The 22,500-nt window shown below is 49.5% G+C and overlaps 1 protein-coding gene across 1 annotated transcript in view; it reads left to right on the top strand.

Moving 5' to 3' along the window:
- PPP2R5A (protein phosphatase 2 regulatory subunit B'alpha) overlaps positions 1-22,500 on the top strand; it is a 101,298-nt gene that overhangs the window by 37,543 nt on the left and 41,255 nt on the right. Inside the window, exon 2 of the mRNA XM_075341435.1 lies at positions 13,553-13,749. Coding sequence (XP_075197550.1) covers positions 13,553-13,749 — 197 coding nt within the window. The remainder of the gene's footprint in view (positions 1-13,552; positions 13,750-22,500) is intronic.

Here is a 22,500-nt window from a genome sequence, read left to right as displayed (position 1 = left end):
GCACCTTTCTTTCCAAGATCTGCTGCTGGCATCTCAACAAAATGAACCCAAATAGGGTCTCTCTTACGACCTGCTGCCATGGCTCACACAGATCACTTACGAAGTTTGATTGTTACTACAGCCTGAGCCAAGCACTGCTGATGTTACTACAGCCTGAGCCAAGTACTGCTGACTATCCAACAAGTTTGGGCATGTCAACTGAATGCAGGGAAAAAGAAACTAAACCAAAACTGAAACCAAGCTAGAAGTGTGGAATTAAAGGGGCAGTATGAACAAAATGTGGAGGCTATTAATAGTTTATACAATTAAGACATGCTGCTTTTAAACACCTACCTATTGCCATATAGTAAAACAAAAAAGATTTTTACTTACTTTGGGGTCCCCCCCTCACCCTGGCGTTAGATCGTTGCCCCTAGTTTCGTCCGTGTAACTATGGGCGCACATGCACACTGCTCTCACTTCTCATTTTAATCGTGATATATATTAAAAAAAAACCTTTTGATTTAAATCAGTGATTTAAATCATGATTAAAATCATGATTTAAATCGATCCGATTTAAATAGAAAAAAATCTTTTGATTTAAATCGTGATTTAAATCATGATTTAAATCGGCGTGATTTAAATCAATCCACCCTGGTCATCCTCCTCCTCTTCAATGTTGTCCTCGTCCTCCTCCTCGTCCTCCTCCTCGTCCTCCTCCTCGTCCTCCCCCTCGTCCTCCTCGTCGTCCTCCTCGTCGTCCTCCTCCTCAATGTCATCCTCCTCCTCTTCAATGTTGTCCTCGTCCTCCTCCTCGTCATCGTCCTCGTCGTCCTCCTCCTCGTCGTCCTCCTCCTCAATGTCATCCTCCTCTTCAATGGCGTCCTCGTCCTCCTCGTCCTCCTCGTCGTCCTCCTCGTCGTCCTCGTCGTCGTCGTCCTCCTCGTCGTCGTCCTCCTCGTCGTCCTCCTCGTCGTCCTCGTCGTCGTCCTCCTCGTCGTCCTCCTCGTCGTCCTCGTCGTCGTCCTCGTCGTCGTCCTCCTCGTCGTCCTCCTCGTCCTCGTCGTCGTCCTCCTCGTCGTCCTCGTCCTCCTCGTCGTCCTCGTCCTCCTCCTCGTCCTCCTCCTCGTCCTCCTCCTCGTCCTCCTCCTCGTCCTCCTCCTCGTCCTCCTCCTCGTCCTCCTCCTCGTCCTCCTCCTCGTCCTCCTCCTCGTCCTCCTCGTCCTCCTCGTCGTCCTCGTCCTCCTCGTCCTCCTCGTCCTCCTCGTCCTCGTCCTCGTCCTCGTCCTCGTCCTCCTCCTCGTCCTCCTCCTCGTCCTCCTCCTCGTCCTCCTCCTCGTCCTCCTCGTCGTCCTCGTCCTCCTCGTCGTCCTCGTCCTCCTCGTCCTCGTCCTCCTCCTCGTCCTCCTCCTCGTCGTCCTCCTCGTCCTCCTCCTCGTCCTCCTCCTCGTCCTCCTCCTCGTCCTCCTCCTCGTCCTCCTCCTCCTCCTCCTCCTCTTCGTCCTCGTCCTCGTCCTCTTCGTCCTCCTCCTCCTCCTCGTCCTCGTCGTCGTCGTCCTCGTCGTCGTCGTCGTCGTCGTCGTCGTCCTCCTCCTCGTCGTCGTCGTCCTCCTCTTCCTCGTCCTCCCCCTCCTCGTCCTCCTCCTCTTCGTCCTCGTCCTCGTCCTCCTCCTCCTCGTCCTCCTCGTCGTCGTCGTCGTCCTCCTCTTCCTCGTCCTCCCCCCTCCTCGTCCTCCTCCTCCTCGTCCTCCTCCTCCTCGTCCTCCTCCTCCTCGTCCTCCTCCTCCTCGTCCTCCTCCTCCTCGTCCTCCTCCTCGTCCTCCTCATCCTCGTCCTCGTCCTCGTCCTCCTCGTCCTCGTCCTCGTCCTCCTCCTCCTCCTCGTCCTCGTCCTCGTCCTCCTCCTCGTCCTCGTCCTCCTCCTCGTCCTCCTCCTCGTCCTCCTCCTCGTCCTCCTCCTCGTCCTCCTCCTCGTCCTCCTCCTCGTCCTCCTCCTCGTCCTCCTCGTCCTCGTCCTCCTCGTCCTCGTCCTCCTCGTCCTCGTCCTCCTCGTCCTCGTCCTCCTCCTCGTCCTCGTCCTCCTCGTCCTCGTCCTCCTCCTCGCCCTCGTCCTCCTCGCCCTCGTCCTCCTCGCCCTCGTCCTCCTCGCCCTCGTCCTCCTCGCCCTCGTCCTCCTCGCCCTCGTCCTCCTCGCCCTCGTCCTCCTCGCCCTCGTCCTCCTCGCCCTCGTCCTCCTCGCCCTCGTCCTCCTCGCCCTCGTCCTCCTCGCCCTCGTCCTCCTCGCCCTCGTCCTCCTCGCCCTCGTCCTCCTCGCCCTCGTCCTCCTCGCCCTCGTCCTCCTCGCCCTCGTCCTCGTCCTCCTCGCCCTCGTCCTCCTCGTCGTCCTCGTCCTCCTCCTCGTTAATAGCCTATTCCTCTGTTATGACAATTGATAACGAGCTGTTGTACCCATCAATTACTGTGTATTATCACATGTAATGGTCTGTGATCTGTTACTTCCAGTCCATTTGCCTGAGGTCCTTCTGATAGTGAGAGGCTTTATAAAATTTGCAAAGTGCTTGTAAACAAAAATAAATAAAAATCCTCTGAATTTCATGAGCAAATGATTTTTTTAGATTTTTATTGTATACTAATTGCTAGGTTACCGGCCACTTCCAGTCTTATCCCAGGTGGCAGAGTTTTCCTAGGCAGGGATTGCAGCGCATGCAAGCTCTTTGCTGTAGAGCTTGTAAGCGCTGCTCTGAGGCTGGCGGCCTTGTGGGTGAAATCACCCTTGTTGATGCACTTTGCAATGGTTCTTTAATTTTAAAGGGGCAGCGCGTTGAGTCTGCACTTGGCATTGTTGCGAGTTTTAGCCTTTGCATGTTGTGCATGGATCTCCTCTGGGTGCCTCCCACTTGTCAGTACCATACTGGGGAATTAATTGGCCCCATGTTGTACAGCGCTACTGAATATGTTGCTGTTATATAAACTTTCTACATCAGCTGCACCATTTTTTGTTAAAACCCAGTCTTTCCATATGATCTTCACCAGCTAAAAGCTATGTAAATACAGGAAAAAATAACATTGAAGTGCATTAACCCTCCCTGGCTGCCAGAACGCGACTCCCACAACTCTTCCTGTCGGAAACCTGTGTGTATTCCTCTCTCACTCTGTGCCAGGCTCAATAAATAGCTGCATGCCATTCCATAAGCGAGCCGGGTCTTCATCCCTCTTTTTTCCTCCCTCCTTCCCGGCTCCCAATTATTCTTCCTCGTCAGAGGCTTTTTTAAATGAAATGTCAGGGATGTTGTGTTCAGCGTTTCTGCGACCCCTCGTATTACACGTGTTATGTGATATTATTATCTCTTACCTCTGGAGACTCGCGGTTATTTTTGGTATTTAGGGGGAGGTGGGGGGGCTGTTTCCTAGCAACTTGCGGGACATCACCTCTCAGTGACATGCTGAAAAAGCAAATCATCGATTCCATCTTGGGAGCTGTCGCAAGATATAGGGGGACGGCGACCACAATGGGGCAGGACGGGATTAGAATCACCGGATTGTCCTATTGTCGCTCTTTTTGCATTTATACACCTGCTAAGAAATGTTTTAAAGGGCCACACACATGCAAATATGTTATTGATAAGGCAACTGTGAGCTTATATGGTTCACATCCATGGGTGAAAGGGTGTTTACATTTTTGCTAATAATTCTAACATTTCAGCCAAAATCTTTAAAAAGAGACTTGATTGGCACTGTAATTACAAATATATATGTGTGTGTGTGTATGTGTATATATATATATATATATATATATATATATATATATATATATATATATATATATATATATATATATATATATATATATATATATTACACATATATATATATATATATTACACATATATATATGCATACACACACACATATATATATATATATATATATATATATATATATATTATATATAATATTATATATATATACACACACATATATACACATATGTATATATGTGTGTATGTATATATATATATACATGTGTGCGTATATGTGTGTATGTATATATATATATAATATATATACCGTACACATACATATATACACACTCGCCTCATTCAGCGACACCGATCTCTTCTCGCCGGGAGAATCCTGAGAGTCAGTGCAGCGCGACGAACAGGACCTGCGGCCGGACACGTGACTTGCTTCATTCCCTGCTGCCGTAAGTGCTGGATGTGATGTGATGTGTGTGATTTGCTGTGTGTGTGTGTGATCTGTGTGTGTCTGCGATCTGCTGTGTGTGATCTGCTGTGGATATCTGCGATCTATGTGTGTGTGTGTGTCTGTGATCTGCTGTGTATATCTGTGATGGCTGTGTGTGCCTGCGATCTGCTCTGTGTGATCTGCTGTGTACAGTTAGGTCCAGAAATATTTGGACAGTGACACAAGTTTTGTTATTTTAGCTGTTTACAAAAACATGTTCAGAAATACAATTCTATATATAATATGGGCTGAAAGTGCACACTCCCAGCTGCAATATGAGAGTTTTCACATCCAAATCGGAGAAAGGGTTTAGGAATCATAGCTCTGTAATGCATAGCCTCCTCTTTTTCAAGGGACCAAAAGTTATTGGACAAGGGACTCTAAGGGCTGCAATTAACTCTGAAGGCGTCTCCCTCGTTAACCTGTAATCAATGAAGTAGTTAAAAGGTCTGGGGTTGATTACAGGTGTGTGGTTTTGCATTTGGAAGCTGTTGCTGTGACCAGACAACATGCGGTCTAAGGAACTCTCAATTGAGATGAAGCAAAACATCCTGAGGCTGAAAAAAAAGAAAAAATCCATCAGAGAGATAGCAGACATGCTTGGAGTAGCAAAATCAACAGTCGGGTACATTCTGAGAAAAAAGGAATTGACTGGTGAGCTTGGGAACTCAAAAAGGCCTGGGCGTCCACGGATGACAACAGTGGTGGATGATCGCCGCATACTTTCTTTGGTGAAGAAGAACCCGTTCACAACATCAACTGAAGTCCAGAACACTCTCAGTGAAGTAGGTGTATCTGTCTCTAAGTCAACAGTAAAGAGAAGACTCCATGAAAGTAAATACAAAGGGTTCACATCTAGATGCAAACCATTCATCAATTCCACAAATAGACAGTCCAGAGTTAAATTTGCTGAAAAACACCTCATGAAGCCAGCTCAGTTCTGGAAAAGTATTCTATGGACAGATGAGACAAAGATCAACCTGTACCAGAATGATGGGAAGAAAAAAGTTTGGAGAAGAAAGGGAACGGCACATGATCCAAGGCACACCACATCCTCTGTAAAACATGGTGGAGGCAACGTGATGGCATGGGCATGCATGGCTTTCAATGGCACTGGGTCACTTGTGTTTATTGATGACATAACAGCAGACAAGAGTAGCCGGATGAATTCTGAAGTGTACCGGGATATACTTTCAGCCCAGATTCAGCCAAATGCCGCAAAGTTGATTGGACAGCGCTTCATAGTACAGATGGACAATGACCCCAAGCATAAAGCCAAAGCTACCCAGGAGTTCATGAGTGCAAAAAAGTGGAACATTCTGCAATGGCCAAGTCAATCACCAGATCTTAACCCAATTGAGCATGCATTTCACTTGCTCAAATCCAGACTTAAGACGGAAAGACCCACAAACAAGCAAGACCTGAAGGCTGCGGCTGTAAAGGCCTGGCAAAGCATTAAGAAGGAGGAAACCCAGCGTTTGGTGATGTCCATGGGTTCCAGACTTAAGGCAGTGATTGCCTCCAAAGGATTCGCAACAAAATATTGAAAATAAAAATATTTTGTTTGGGTTTGGTTTATTTGTCCAATTACTTTTGACCTCCTAAAATGTGGAGTGTTTGTAAAGAAATGTGTACAATTCCTACAATTTCTATCAGATATTTTTGTTCAAACCTTCAAATTAAACGTTACAATCGGCACTTGAATTCTGTTGTAGAGGTTTCATTTCAAATCCAATGTGGTGGCATGCAGAGCCCAACTCGCGAAAATTGTGTCACTGTCCAAATATTTCTGGACCTAACTGTATATTTGCGATCTGCTGTGTGTGTGTGTGCCTGTGATCTGCTGTGTATATCTGCGATCTGCTGTGTGTGAGTGATCGGCTGTGTGTATCTGTGATCGGATGTGTGTGCCTGCAATCTGCTGTGTGTGATCTGCTGTGTATATCTCCGATCTGCTGTGTGTGTGTGTGTGTGTTCTGCTGTGTGTGCCTGTGATCTGCTGTGTGTGTCAGCGTGTCTGCTAGCAGCAGGGTAGGATGGCGTGCAGCACCGACCGGAGATCACAGGGAGGACCTGGGAGCCACGCAGACGTCCTGGTCTGGTGAGTGAGTCTCCTGGGGGGGGGGGGGGGGGTCTGCTGTTTTGGGGGTAAACTTACCCCCAACACACACGTCCTGCTGATGTTTTACTTTCCATTTCACCCCCCTTTGTATACTAAGGGTCCTTTTTACGCAGGGTGAATCAATTTCCCTTCAGGAGAACCTCGCTATACAACTGTTCAAACAAAGCATGGATGCTCTGTGCTCCCTCCCAGCGATTCAGTGCACTGAACATCTGTCATGTCAGGGGTGCCCTGAGTGCCTGTGCTTGGTTTGAACAGTCATTTTGTGCTGAAAGCCAATTTTTAACGCTTTTTTATGCAGGGCAAATCACTTTTCCTTAAGGAGAATCATGTCTGGACTAAGTGACTGTTCAAACCAAGCATGGACGCTCTATGAACCTTTCCAGCGTTTCAGTGCACCTTCCCACGTAGGAAAGTGCACTGAATGCCTGTCAGGTCAGGGGTGCACTAAGCACCTGTGTTTTGGTTTGAACAGTTTTGTGCAGAGGGAGTCCCTTTTTTAAACTTTTTTTTACGTAGAGTAAATTGCTTTCCCAGCACTAAATGACTGTTCAAACGAAGCATGGACGCTCTATGCACCCTTCCAGCAGTTCAGTGCACCTTCTGACCTAGGAAAGTGCACTGAATGTCTGTCATGAAAGGGGTGCACCAAGCGCCTGTGCTTGGTTTGAACAGTCAATTTCTGCCCTTTAACCCTTCTTTATACAGGGTAAATCACTTTCCCTTAAGGAGGATCTTGTCCGCGCAAAGTGACTGTTTAAACCAAGCACAAGCTCTCAGGCACCCTTGATGCGGCCAGCAGTTCAGGGCACCTTCCCACCTAGGAAAGTGCACTGATCATTTCTGCGATGCTAAGGGTGCATCGAGAGCCTGTGCTTGTTTTGAACAGTCATTTTGTTAGGAAACTCCCTTTTACCATGCTCCATTTGACTACATAGGAAGTTAAGTTAGTTTTAAAGGGGGTGTCCGGTAGCAGGAAGTCAACACTTATCCACGGATAATAGATTAGTGGGGTCCGGTCACTTGGGGCCTTCACTCAGCGTGCATGCCGTCCACCACACCACTCACGTTTTATGGGAACTGCTAGCGGGTACACAGGAGCACTGTTGTTCAATTTTAATGGGAATTAAAAGGGGATCAGAGTGCAGGGGTCTTCCGGGGTCTCCCCACCCCTTTTTTTTTTTTTTTTTTTTTTTTTTTTTAAATAACCCCCTGAGTCATTGCTGGTAGTAAATCTCTACTTATATGAGTGGTTGTGCAAGCGCTCAACAATACATTTTAAGCCACATGAAAGATCCGACCAACATGTTGTCACCGGGCAAGTTTACAGAGGGAAATGTTTCCTGCCTAGAGATGCCGAAATTTCAGCACCAAATCCTAATTGTCCGCACATCCCCAATTACTATTGGGCAAAGCCATTTTGATTCCACTGGGGAAAAACTACAGTAAAACACGCCACCGATCAAAAAACACAAATTAAGAGAAAATGCATCATGTGCACTAATGTTTGCTGTAGAAGGCGACATGTGAACGAGCCCTGACATTGCAAACTCTTTTATATCGATACAGTTGTAACTTTTTATTACTTGAGGCTTTTTTTTATTTCTTTCTTACGTGAGATGATGACATTGGCTCATACTTTTGTTCCCCGGGGGATTGTGGTCTATTGTCACATCGTCTGATTTTACCATACAGAGTTCCCGTCCCTTCTTCTATGCTGGTGACAGCATTTGGTAAAGTTCATGAAAGTTTTGTGAAACTTTCTTAGAGAATGAAAGATAAGGACCATCACATTGTAAAGGAAAACCGAAGAATCAGGAAATGGCAAAGAAATTCAGCCCTTGGCTTTACAACACACTCGCTTGCCTGGAGGGACCAACCCAGAAGTGGATCTTGTGCACATGCTTGCATCATTGCAGAGGCCAGTGATTGGCTGCAGTGGTCCCATATGCTGTGCACATGCTTGCATCATTGCAGGGGCCAGTGATTGGCTGCAAGGGTCCCATATGTTGTGCACATGCTTGCATTATTGCAGAGGCCATGGATTGGCAGCAGTAGTCCCATATGTTGTGCACATGCTTGCCTCATTGCAGAGGCCAGTGTTTGGCTGCAGCGGTCCCACATGTTGTGCACATGCTTGCATCATTGCAGAGGCCAGTGATTGGCGGCAGCAGTCCCATATGTTGTACACATGCTTGCATTATTGCAGATGCCATGGATTGGCTGCAGCGGTCCCATATGTTGTGCATATGCTTGCCTCATTGCATGGGAAGTGACCGGTACGTCTGAGCTTGCAGCATATGAAGGGACTTGTAGTGCCCACAACAAATGAAGAACAATTCGCTTCAAACCACATCACTTCAATGAGAGTTGAGCTCTAGTACCCAAGATTGGCCACTACAGTGTGTGGTGCTGTGATGCTTCGTCTCCCTTTACTGTTTACACTGGTCCATATGACTTTTAGCCATGGACGCACAGGAGCTCAGCAGGAGTCCGGTGATGTCTGGCATCAATACATCAGCAGCAGACTCTTTAAAGTATACAGACCATTTTAAGCCATTTTTTTCCCTTCTGCTTGGATGCACATATTTGTTTACAAGTCATTTTTGCTATTTGGGTTTCATAAAAAAATGTAATTGAAAGTCTTGAAGTGTGCTGCGGATCTGTGCTTGTCTGGAAGTGTGCTGCGGATCTGTGCTTGTCTGGAAGTGTGCTGCGGATCTGTGCTTGTCTGGAAGTGTGCTGCGGATCTGTGCTTGTCTGGAGGTGTGCTGCGGATCTGTGCTTGTCTGGAGGTGTGCTGCGGATCTGTGCTTGTCTGGAAGTGTGCTGCGGATCTGTGCTTGTCTGGAAGTGTGCTGCGGATCTGTGCTTGTCTGGAAGTGTGCTGCGGATCTGTGCTTGTCTGGAAGTGTGCTGCGGATCTGTGCTTGTCTGGAAGTGTGCTGCGGATCTGTGCTGGTCTTGAAGTGTGCTGCGGATCTGTGCTTGTCTGGAAGTGTGCTGCGGATCTGTGCTTGTCTGGAAGTGTGCTGCGGATCTGTGCTTGTCTGGAGGTGTGCTGCGGATCTGTGCTTGTCTGGAAGTGTGCTGCGGATCTGTGCTTGTCTGGAAGTGTGCTGCGGATCTGTGCTTGTCTGGAAGTGTGCTGCGGATCTGTGCTTGTCTGGAAGTGTGCTGCGGATCTGTGCTTGTCTGGAAGTGTGCTGCGGATCTGTGCTTGTCTGGAAGTGTGCTGCGGATCTGTGCTTGTCTGGAAGTGTGCTGCGGATCTGTGCTTGTCTGGAGGTGTGCTGCGGATCTGTGCTTGTCTGGAAGTGTGCTGCGGATCTGTGCTTGTCTGGAAGTGTGCTGCGGATCTGTGCTTGTCTGGAAGTGTGCTGCGGATCTGTGCTTGTCTGGAGGTGTGCTGCGGATCTGTGCTTGTCTGGAAGTGTGCTGCGGATCTGTGCTTGTCTGGAAGTGTGCTGCGGATCTGTGCTGGTCTGGAAGTGTGCTGCGGATCTGTGCTTGTCTTGACACCTGTACATTGTAGCTGTGATGTTCTGTGTCTGGACACCCTTCTGTTATAGCCAGCTGTTTTGTTTTTTTGCTGTAGTATTTCTTCTTTGGGATTGAACCGGACCCACTCGCCTTCACTTTCATACCGACTTGAGCCTTGGCCCCCATTATTGTGCTACTTGGTTACCGGTTGTCCGTCCTTGAACTATGTTTTGGCAGGTACTTGCTACTATTCCACTGTGTATCAGGAACACTCTGTTAGACATGCTGTACCCTGGGAACACCCCATGAGATTTTTCGTACCCCAGGAACATGTTGTGAGAGCTACCCTACATCGGGACACCCTATGATTTATGTGATTTGTCATTCCCCGGTAACACCTCGTGAGGTCTGCCCTACACTAGGAACACCCGAGAGATCTTCCCTACACCGGAAACACCCCTTGAGATTTGCTGTATCCCGGTAAGACCTCGTGAGATCTGCTGTATCCCGGTAAGACCTCGTGAGATCTGCTGTATCCCGGTAAGACCTCGTGAGATCTGCTGTATCCCGGTAAGACCTTGTGAGATCTGCTGTATCCCGGTAAGACCTCGTGAGATCTGCTGTATCCCGGTAAGACCTCGTGAGATCTGCTGTATCCCGGTAAGACCTCGTGAGATCTGCTGTATCCCGGTAAGACCTCGTGAGATCTGCTGTATCCCGGTAAGACCTCGTGAGATCTGCTGCATCCCGGTAAGACCTCGTGAGATCTGCTGCATCCCGGTAAGACCTCGTGAGATCTGCTGTATCCCGGTAAGACCTCGTGAGATCTGCTGTATCCCGGTAAGACCTCGTGAGATCTGCTGTATCCCGGTAAGACCTCGTGAGATCTGCTGTATCCCGGTAAGACCTCGTGAGATCTGCTGTATCCCGGTAAGACCTCGTGAGATCTGCTGTATCCCGGTAAGACCTCGTGAGATCTGCTGTATCCCGGTAAGACCTCGTGAGATCTGCTGTATCCCGGTAAGACCTCGTGAGATCTGCTGTATCCCGGTAAGACCTTGCGAGAGCTGGCGTGTCCCGCTAAGACCTCGCGAGACCTGTTTTTTTTGGAGATGCTGTGACTCGTCATTAGTTACTCATATTTTTACTCTTGCCTGTTTTTTCGGCTTTCAGCACATCCGTTTCTATAACTGACCGCTCACTTGCTCCCTGATTTATTGCTTTTCTTGTAAGCTTCTGTTGGTGGTTATATGTTATGGCTGATCGGGGAATGTTTAGCCACCTGTCAATCCTTTTAATTAAGCAGGCAGGTATTGACTGGCTGTGGACGTGCGCTATTGAACGTATAGATTAATGCCCAGGATCAGCTACAGCTCACAGGTCGCCATTATTGACTTTTTTTTTTAGTGTTGGAAGCAGAACTGATGGCATAAAGTGGTGTTAAATAAAGACGTTTTATGCCTCCATTTAGGTTATCAAATGCGTGTAGTAAAGGGTTAATCCCGTAACAAGTAAAGTTGTCTACCAGCAATAAGATAGTTGATAAAGATCTGAAAGATCGGAGACCCCCGCAATGTCGGAAAGGGGATTTCTGAACTCTTGCTTAAAATGGAGCAGCAGTCGTGTGCACCCCCTGCCGCTCTATTCTTTATGGGACCAGCGGAGATCTGACTTACAATATCGTTGTGTGTAACTAAATGGAGCGACGATCAACGATCGCAAAAACGTCAAAAATCGTTGATCGTTGACAGTCGCTCCTTTTCATAATATCGTTGGTGGTGCACGCCGCTGGTGGTTCGTCGTTCCTGCGGCAGCATACATCGCTATGTGTGACACCGCAGGAATGACGAACATCTCCTTACCTGCGTCCACCGGCAATGAGGAAGGAAGGAGGTGGGCGGCATGTTCCGGCCGCTCATCTCCGCCCCTCCTCTGCTATTGGGCGGCCACTTAGTGATGCCGAATAAACCGCCCCCTTAAAGGAGAGATTGTTCGGTGTCTCCAGCGACGTCGCTAAGCAGGTATGTGCGTGTGACGCTGACATAGTGATGTTGTTCGCTACGGCAGCGATTACCCCCATGACTAAACAGCGATGTGGGCGGGTGCTATCGCTAGCGATGTCGCAGCGTGTAAAGCACCCTTTAGTCCTTAGAGGACCTGTCAGCAGTATAAAAGTGCCTAGTTTTGTTTTTGTTTTTTTCTTTTTCTTCTATTCAAGTTTATTATTATTATTATTATTATTATTATTATTATTATCATCAGTATTATTGGTATTATTATTGGTAATATTATCAGTATTTTTATTTATTAGCAGTAGCATTATTATTGTTAGTATTAATGGTAGTATTATTATTATCAATAATATTGTTATTGCTTGTTGTTATTATTATCAGTATTATTGGTAGTATTATTGGTATTATTTAGTCTTATTAGTATTATCAGTATTTTTATTAGCGGTGTTAGTATTATTGTTGTTAGTATTATTAATGGTAGTATTAGTAGAATTTATTATCGGTATTATTGGTATTATTATTGGTAGTATTATTGTTATGTAGTCTTATTAGTATTATCAGTATTATTTTTATTAGCAGTAGTATTATTAGTATTATTATTAGTATTAATGCTAGTATTAGTAGTGTTATTATTAATATAATTATGATTGTTATTATCAGTATTATTGGTATTATTATTGGTATTAGTCTTATTAGTATTAGTATTTTTTATTTATTAGCAGTAGTAGTATTAGTGTTATTATTATTATTAGTATTATTAATGGTAGTATTAGTAGTATTTATTATTATTATTTTATTTAAATGCACCATATGGTTCCAGAGTTATGGGCACTTTTTATTCAGTATTTATTTTTGGCTTTACCATGAGAGTGTTGCTGGCAGGGTAATATTGCAGCGCAGCCTAAAGACACGCCCACGAGGATCCTGTGAGCCACACCCATGAGGATTCTGTGAGCCACACCTCTTGTAAAGATCATAAGAAATAACACTAAATAAAAAGGCTCATATTTTAAAAAGGGGGGAAAAATATGAATATATGGGTTCAGCATAAAGTGGCCTCTCTTAAGCTAGGGATATGTCCTCCTTTTTAAAGGGATTGTTCAGCTTTGTGATAAGTTTTCTTTTCTTTTACTCTGTGTCTGCATACTTCTGAATCCTTACCACTCGCTATCGGGACTCTCCGGTGTTGGTGATTATAGCGGGCGGTCATGTAGTATGCCATATATATGCACGCTTCCTGACAAATTCTGAAGTAGTCCCAAATAAAGGGCAAGAGTACTATTATGTACACGGTGGCGGCTTTCGCAAATTTTTGCTTCGTAGACCATGGTTCGACGCTGGCGTCTCCCTATGATCATTAGAGGCTATTGACTATTATGAGCTGTCAGGGTCAGCCGTGGTCCATCTTATGTTAGTGGTAATTTTAGCGTTTTGTTTTACAGTAGGCTGTAAAGCAGGATGCTTTTTTTTTTCTCTCCACCAGACTGGAATGTAGCAAAATGCTGCCATCTAGTGGCCCATATTAAAATGATGTTTTATCATTTCTCTTGCATGTATTCATTCAGGTACAGGATAATGAGAATACTCTGTGGAAACGACCAGTCAGGATTGTCCGTGTAGCATCCGTCCCAGAATCCCAGCTGTGTTTTTACTAGCGTAGGTGTAACCGGTCCTACCTGCCGCACTGACCTGTCACTGTCTTCCTCCTATAGATGCTACGTCCACGGATCAGCAGGATCTCTTCTGTCAGAAGTTGCAGCAGTGCTGCGTACTGTTTGATTTTATGGACTCTATATCAGACCTGAAGAGCAAAGAAATCAAGAGAGCCACGCTGAATGAACTGGTGGAATACGTGTCCACGAATCGAGGGGTGATCATAGAGTCCGCGTACCCCGATATCATACGAATGGTGAGTCCCGCTGACGGAAATCCAGAGACTTAAGCAAGGAATTAAAATACCTCCACCTGTCAGATAAAAGGGGGCCGAGCTGCAATACCAGACACGGACAGGAGGGGGCGATGTTTCTGAAAATAAAAGTCGACTGTATGAAATGAATTCCTCTTCGTTCTCAAGGATAGATTTAGAATCCAGAATAGGCATTTTAATTCTATTGTGTACGGTGTGTTGCCTAGGTAACTGGCCACCTCTGCAATCTGAGTGGCCTGTTACCTAGGTAAGGAGTGTGCACCGTTTGCAGGCTCATTGCTTTTGATTTTGTAAGTGCCGGTGTTAAGCGGTCTGGATACGTCAGCTTCTGTGCTGCAGAGTGAAAGCTGCCTTTGCGGCACTCGAAAGACATTGGGACCGGCATCGCAATCGTGCCATTGGTCCAAACAGTAAAGCTTCAGTGAGTGAGTTTTTACAACCATGAACACATTGTCATGACTCCACACACCTCGGCCTCTTATAGAATATCATTCCAGCACTTAGATTTTGCAATAAAGCAAGCAGCTACCTCGAACGTCAGCGACTTGAGCTAGCTCCGATCGCTGCTGTTTATCCACTTAAATACCACTTTAGATTTCTGACACCGGCATTTAGGTAGCATGCTCATAGTAGCACTCTGTTTCAAGCTCTCATTGCCCCATTCTACTACCCATCCCTCTGTGGTGTACTGCTAGCAGCACCTTTAGTGATTTTGTGAAGCCCATCCACAGGCTGAGCTTCATAGGGAGACAATGAAGGGTGGTGTGCGCTGCAGTGCTTCGGTAACTGCAGTATATATAATAAAAAGCAATGACTCTCAGACTAAAAAAAAAAAAGTTCCTAAACTTTTATAAATCTTTCAGCCACCCCTTCTTCTTTTTCCATTTTTAGGAATAAATTAAACATAGTTTAGTATCACCAAGTCAGTAACAGTCCGATTTATCAAATTGATTGACTTGTCCTGTAAATTTTGTCATGACAAGAAAAAAAAATAAACAAAAACGCTAGAATTCCTGTTTGTCAGATGCCACACCTCACTCAAAAAAATGCAAATATATATATATATATTATATATATATATATATATATATATAGATATATATATATATATATATATATATATATATAATCTCTATCTATCTATATATATAATTGCCTTATTCTGTCTGTCTGTCTTGCTCCAAAATTGTGTCCTTACGGGGACACAAAGCGGATTGGCCACTGGCCTCGCCATGGCCCCGCCCCCCCCGCACGGATTGGTCGCTCGCCCTGGCTCCCCCCCCCACACTGATTGGCCGGCCCGCTCGCACAGGCTCCGCCCCCCACACGGATTGGGCTCTCGCCCCGGCACCCTGCACGTATTGGCAACTCTGCCACGCCCCGCCCCCCTCACGCAATGCACGCTCGCTCTGGCCCCGCCCCCCGCACGCATCCCCCGAACTGACACGGAGACACGACTCCCAGGTGAGTACTGTACCCCCGGGAGCCCACACCAGCATACTCCGCCAACCCAGCCGACACATACCCTCGCATTGCTGTGGGGGACGTGATGCGCTGGTAACCATGGTAGCATAGTTACCAGCGCATCAAGGTCCTGCAGCGGCGCAAAATACACACACGCACACACATAACAGCACACACACAACAGCACACACACACACATCAGATCACACTCACTCACACACACCTCACACACACATCACATCGCATCCACACATCAAGGTCCTGCAGCGGCGGAACATACACACACGCACACACATACACACACATCAGATCACACTCACTCTCACACACACCTCACACACACATCAGATCGCATCCACACACTCACAGCATCCGGAGATATCGCTTGCTTCTCGGCCGCGATACTGTGGCTGTGAGCTTCAGGACCTGCCGGAGGATCACATGGCCAGAAGCATGTGGTATCTCCAGATGTTGTGAGTATGAGCGCGTATGTGCAATATCGTCAATGTGTGTGTGCGTGAGTGTATGCGATCTGGGTGTGCGTGAGTGTATGCGATCGGGTGTGCGTGAGTGTATGCGATCGGGTGTGCGTGAGTGTATGCGATCGGGTGTGCGTGAGTGTATGCGATCGGGTGTGCGTGAGTGTATGCGATCGGGTGTGCGTGAGTGTATGCGATCGGGTGTGCGTGAGTGTATGCGATCGGGTGTGCGTGAGTGTATGCGATCGGGTGTGCGTGAGTGTATGCGATCGGGTGTGCGTGAGTGTATGCGATCGGGTGTGTGTGAGTGTATGCGATCGGGTGTGTGTTGAGTGTATGCGATCCGGTGGGTGTGAGTGTATGCGATCGGGTGTGTGTGTGTGTGTGTGTTGTGTGTGTGTGTGTGTGTGTGTATGCGATCGGATCTTGTGAGTGTCAGCAGAGGAGCACGGCGTGCTGGAGGAGACTGGGAGGAGAGAGGCTGATCCTGGGGAAGGCTGGGAGGGGGAGGCTGATGCTGGGGGAGGCTGATGTTGGGGGAGGCTGGGAGGGTGTAGGCTGATGCTGGGGGAGGCTGGGAGGAGAGAGGCTGATGCTGGGGGTGGCTGGGATGGGGGAGGCTGGACGGAGAGAGGCTGATGCTGGGGGAGGCTGATGTTGGGGGAGGCTGGGAGGGTGTAGGCTGATGCTGGGGGAGGCTGATGCTGGGGGAGGCTGGGAGGAGAGAGGCTGATGCTGGGGGAGGCTGATGCTGGGGAGGCTGATGCTGGGGGAGGCTGGGAGGAGAGAGGCTGATGCTGGGGGAGGCTGATGCTGGGGGGTGGCTGGGATGAGAAAGGCTGATGCTGGGGGAGGCTGGAAGGAGAGAGGCTGATGCTGGGGGAGGCTGGGAGGGGGAGGCTGATGCTAGGGGAGGCTGGGAGGAGAGAGGCTGATGCTGGAGGAGGGCTGGGAGGAGAGAGGCTGATGCTGGGGGAGGCTGGGAGGAGAGGCTGATGCTGGGGGAGGCTGGGAGGAGAGAGGCTGATGCTGGGGGGAGGCTGGGAGGAGAGAGGCTGATGCTGGGGGAGGCTGGGAGGAGAGAGGCTGATGCTGGGGGAGGCTGGAGGAGAGAGGCTGATGCTGGGGGAGGCTGGAGGAGAGAGGCTGATGCTGGGGGAGGCTGGGAGGCGGAGGCTGATGCTGGGGGAGGCTGGAAGGAGAGAGGCTGATGCTGGGGAGGAGGCTGGGAGGAGAGAGGCTGATGCTGGGGAGAGGCTGGGAGGAGAGAGGCTGATGCTGGGGGAGGCTGGGAGGAGAGAGGCTGATGCTGGGGGAGGCTGGGAGGCGGAGGCTGATGCTGGGGGAGGCTGGAAGGAGAGAGGCTGATGCTGGGGGAGGCTGAGAGGGGGAGGCTGATGCTAGGGGAGGCTGGGAGGAGAGAGGCTGATGCCTGGAGGAGGCTGGGGAGGAGAGAGGCTGATGCTGGGGGAGGCTGGGAGGAGAGGCTGATGCTGGGGGAGGCTGGGAGGAGAGAGGCTGATGCTGGGGGAGGCTGGGAGGAGAGAGGCTGATGCTGGGGGAGGCTGGGAGGCGGAGGCTGATGCTGGGGGGAGGCTGGAAGGAGAGAGGCTGATGCTGGGGGGAGGCTGATGCTGGGGGAGGCTAGAAGGAGAGAGGCTGATGCTGGGGGGAGGGCTGATGCTGAGGGAGGCTGGGAGGTGGAGGCTGATCCTGGGGAAGGCTGGGAGGAGGGAGGCTGGGGGGAGAGAGGCTGATGCTGGGGGAGGCTGGAAGGAGAGAGGCTGATGCTGGGGGAGGCTGATGCTGGGGGAGGCTGGGAGGAGGGAGGCTGGGAGGGGGGGGAAGCTGAGGCTGGGAGGAGAGAGGCTGATGCTGGGGGAGGCTGAGGCTGCGAGGAGAGAGGCTGATGCTGGGAGGGAGAGAGGCTGATGCTGGGGGCAGAGAGGCTGATGCTGGTGCAGCATGGGGGATGGAGCACGATGGGGGAGTGCGCAGCATGGGGGATGGAGCACGATGGGGAGTGCGCAGCATGGGGGATGGAGCACGTTTGGGAGTGCGCAGCATGGCGGATGGAGCACGATGGGGGGTGCGCAGCATGGGAGATGGAGCACGATGGGAGGTGCACACCTCCCCCCAACACACACACACACACACACACACACACACAACACACCACACACACACTGGGGAACCACAAACACCGCCCTACACAGACACCCACACACACAGACAACACTGCACACACACAACACCCAACACACAAACACCGCGGCATACATAAATATACGCACATACCACGCAACACACATTGCACAAAACATACCTCCCCCCAAAACACACCACACCCACACAAACCGCGCAACACACACACAAACCGCGCAACACACACACACACACACACACACACACGCTACAGACAAACAGCGCTCCACAAACAACGCAACACACAATACAACACCGCTCTCACCCCCCGCCACACCAGACAACACCCAGAACATGTACAGCGCCCTACACAAACACTTGGTATATATATATATAAAACAAAAATCAACATTAACTACGCAATACGTAAATTCTAGAATACCGATGCGTAGAACCGGGCCACCTTCTAATATATATAAATATATATAAAGCTTTCACTTTACCTCAGCAGCTTCAATGCTGAAAGCTGCACTCTGGTTGCTATGGGCAACAGGACGATCTTACTGTGAGGCGATTTTCATAAATGAGGTCCCAGACAGTGGTCGGCTTAGTGGGTATTTCCTCTGTGTGGAGATGAGTGGGGGATTGTGGGAGTGCTGTAATGGCGGCTCGGAGGATTCAATGGAAGCAGCTGCACTTGTGACTTGCAATGTTGCGGTATTCGATGGCAGACGGATGAGATGGACACTGGCTTGCGATCCAGAATGTAAGATGTCGTAGTGCCGTTTGGTGAATGGCAGGTGTCTGCACAGAAGGCAGATAATGCACAGGTTGTGCATACTTTTTTGGATTTATGGTTTTAAAAATGTGCAAATGTAAGGACGTGGAGGGAATTACACGTAATGTCCAGTTATATTAATAGTATCCAGCCTCCCGGCTCGGTGTCAGTCTCTATGGCAGCCATGTAAACTAATATCAACAATGGTTTCCAAAAGGCCTGCCTTGTACTAACGAGCTGCTGATGGATGTGTTATCCCTCTCTTAGCAACCACATCCTTCACGTGTTATAGGGAGTCTGTCAGCCCGAGATGACGGCATAAACTGAGCACATCGCCTTGTAGGGGAGAGGCACTGATAAAAAAAAAATGCACCGTTAGTGCCCTAATGGCTGCCTCTATTCTGCAGAAACTAAAGTACAATCAGGTCTGCCGATGGTGTTATTCTCGTCAGCTTTCTCTACAGATAGTGTTTGCAAGTCTGCACTGCTAATCACTAGAGAGGGAGGCGGAGCATGCAAAAAACCAATGGGTGGACCAGTTCTGAGCCACCCCCAGCGAGCCCCACCCCTGCGGAGCGCCAAGCCACACCCAGCGAGCCCCACCCCTGCGGAGCGCCAAGCCACACCCAGCGAGCCCCACCCCTGCGGAGCGCCAAGCCACACCCAGCGAGCCCCATCCCTGCGGAGCTCCAAGCCGCACCATTAGCTTTTTTCACCTTCATCCGGTATCCGTAAATGCAGATCAGCGATAGCAATTAGGGCCCAAAAGGTCCAAGTTTTAAAGTGGCTAAGCACCCTACGAGACTCCCTTTTATCTTGGTGAACTATTGCTGCTATTTACAATAAAACCTCTTATTCTTCTACAAGTTGTACCCATGTAAGAAACATTGATGTAAAATTTTACATCTTCCTTGTAAATGATGATTTCCCCTCCCCCACCCACCTCCTCATTTTGCTTTTAACACCTTGAAGCTGTTGGGTAAACAATATAGCACTCTGATTTCCTGGCTGTTAGATGTGGCTACTGTATTTTAGAGCCAGCACCCACAGATGAGGCCACGGGCTCGGCTCCTGTGCCTGTCCCTATCATTGAGTCATAATAATATACCAAATTGCCAAAACTGCTACGTCCTACCAAGGTGCAGATTAACGACGGTCTTGCCAGGTTGGCAAAATGGCATAATATGCGCCTGGATTCTTATAACTAGCGGTTAATGATTATGATACTGTGGATGTGTTTCCTTTATGCTTGATCAGTTCTCAGATTCATGCTTTCCTCTCACGCTCCAAGAAACAACATGATCAGTTATTTTGCTTCTTGTAAATTGTCACATGTGGGGGTCCATGTGAATAATGGAGGACTGAATATAGCACCGCCATGGAAAGTGATCATATTTTGGGCTCCTCTGCTGAGCAAGATGATAAAGGAAGGAATGTATTTTTCTGGGGCTTGGCTGGCCGGCTGTGTTCGTCGGGGGGCTGGCTGGGCTGGCCGGCTGCGTCCGTCGGGGGCTGGCTGGCCGGCTGCGTCCGTCGGGGGCTGGCTGGCCGGCTGCGTCCGTCGGGGGCTGGCTGGCCGGCTGCGTCCGTCGGGGGCTGGCTGGCCGGCTGCGTCCGTCGGGGGCTGGCTGGCCGGCTGCGTCCGTCGGGGGCTGGCTGGCCGGCTGCGTCCGTCGGGGGCTGGCTGGCCGGCTGCGTCCGGGGGCTGGCGGGCCGGCTGCGTTTGTCGGGGGCTGGCGGGATGGCCGGCTGCGTCCGTCGGGGGCTGGCGGGATGGCCGGCTGCGTCCGTCGGGGGTTGGCTGGCTGGCTGCGTTTGTCGGGGGCTGGCGGGATGGCCGGCTGCGTCCGTCGGGGGCTGGCGGGATGGCTGCGTCCGTCGTGGGCGGGGCTGGCCGGCTGCGTCCGTCGGGGGTTGGCTGGCTGGCTGCGTCCGTCGTGGGCGGGCTGGCTGGCTGCGTCCGTAGGGGGCGGGCTGGCCGCTTCCTGTGCACTTGGCATTCACTTTAACATCTGGGAAGTGCCACATTTCGGTCCCTTGCGGCTGACGATAGATCAGCGGTGCCCTGCGCTCACAGCTCGCCCCTCGTCCTGCGGCCAGAGCTCTATATCCAGGTTTCCTCCTTGTGTTTGGCAGGATGCGGCGTTTCTGCGTGTGATATCACCGCAGACACTGGACGTATTTTCCACTTTCGCTCTTGCAGGCAGCAGAAGGTTTTGTTTTTTTATTTCCCTCCTGATTTTATTACAGGGTGGATGTTTTAGATTATAGTTTTAGTCCTTTTCCACTAATCAGGCGTGCGGCTAATTGTCCCATTCCTTGATATTCTGCTGGCAGTCTGTCCCCTGATTGTGCCCGGTTGGCATCGTTAGAGCCGATAACCACTGCCTTAAAGAGAAAGTCCAGCATATCCTAGATATGGTATAGACAATGGTGCGGCTGTTGTGCCCTGCTGCTGATATTGGTACATTTGCTTCCCATTTTAGTCGGTGCCAAATTTCTGACAGTGGTAATAATCTGCACCGGTTGTGGTATGGATGATATAGGGTCATTTGAGCAAACTGGTAGTATGAAGGGGTTTAATCACGTCTGCATCGGGATGTGCAAGGCACTGGTGACGTGGCTCCATAGGCTGCGCGCCAGGTATCGTTCACGCCTGGCAGGTATTGTGCACAAGTCCAATTCAGATTTATTGGTCAGGTGCTGTGGAAGCGAGCGGCGCTGGGTAACTCCCCTCAGTGCCGGCAGCGAGAAGTGTCCAACGTGGTCCGGATACGACTCCAGGCACCACTCGCTGTTGATTTCTCTGTCAGGCACAGTAATGGGGGGAGAAGTCCATCAATCAGTGGCTGGTGGGTGGGAAGAATCTGAAGATCACGGATACATCAGTATCTGCACAGCCTGAAGCCACCCATGGGTTCGCTTTCAGATGCACCATGGATGCAATGGTGATTTCCTCATCTCAAAAAATGTATTGATTCCAAAGCCAACATCAGTGGTGGCTATACACCCCCACCCCCAAACATGTCCGTGATTAAATAGCTTGTCATGTGACTTAGAGCTTCAATTACAGCTGACTCCTCCTGCTGGGTCACAAGTGGACTTATTGTCTGTGAGGCCAGCATCCTACTCTTTTTGAAGTGATGCCTGAGGTTATTGAGGTTCTGGGGTACAGAGTTACGGCGACTCAGCTGATCCCATAGGTTTTCTATGGGGTTCAGGTCTGGAGAAAGTGCAGCCACTCCATTTGAGGTCCACCAGTTTCCAGTAGCCGTTGCCTAATGATGCGACCTTGATGATCTGGAGCATTGTCCTCCCATGAAGATGAAATTCGGCCAGTGTTGGTTATGCAAAGGCACAATGACTGGATTAATGATGTTATTCCAGTAGTAGGGGCTGGGCGTTCTGCACTGATTAGACACACCGCCACACTGCAACACCACCACCACCAAAGGCTCGTCTGGTGACAACAGTGGCTGATACATACATCGTTGGTGGCCATCATTTCTGCTCAGTGGGAATCGACTTTCAACAGTGAAAAGCACGGAGGCCACTGGCCCCCTCGTCCAGCGTAGATGACGCCTGTGCCTGGTGGGGGGGTCAGGTACCTTGCAGGTGGTATAGCACGCAGACCACGCTGATGTAAACTGTTTTCAAATGGTCTGACATGACACTTGGGGGCCTCTCACCTCCCTGAAATGTGCCTGGAGTTGTGTGGCATTCATCATTTGGTTCTGAAGGACAATTTTTCACAATGAAGCTGTCAGTAGTGTGGGATGTGGCCAAAGGACGTCCACTTCTCTGCCTTTCTGTGAGTCTTCCAGTCTCTCTGTATCTCTGTACAACCTGCTGAGTGACACTCTGTAA

Source organism: Anomaloglossus baeobatrachus, chromosome 3 (genome assembly GCF_048569485.1).
Source record: "Anomaloglossus baeobatrachus isolate aAnoBae1 chromosome 3, aAnoBae1.hap1, whole genome shotgun sequence".
In the NCBI taxonomy this organism is placed as follows: domain Eukaryota; kingdom Metazoa; phylum Chordata; class Amphibia; order Anura; family Aromobatidae; genus Anomaloglossus; species Anomaloglossus baeobatrachus.
The sequence above is the reverse complement of the archived record's forward strand: the minus strand, read 5'-3'. Positions and strand labels throughout refer to the sequence as shown.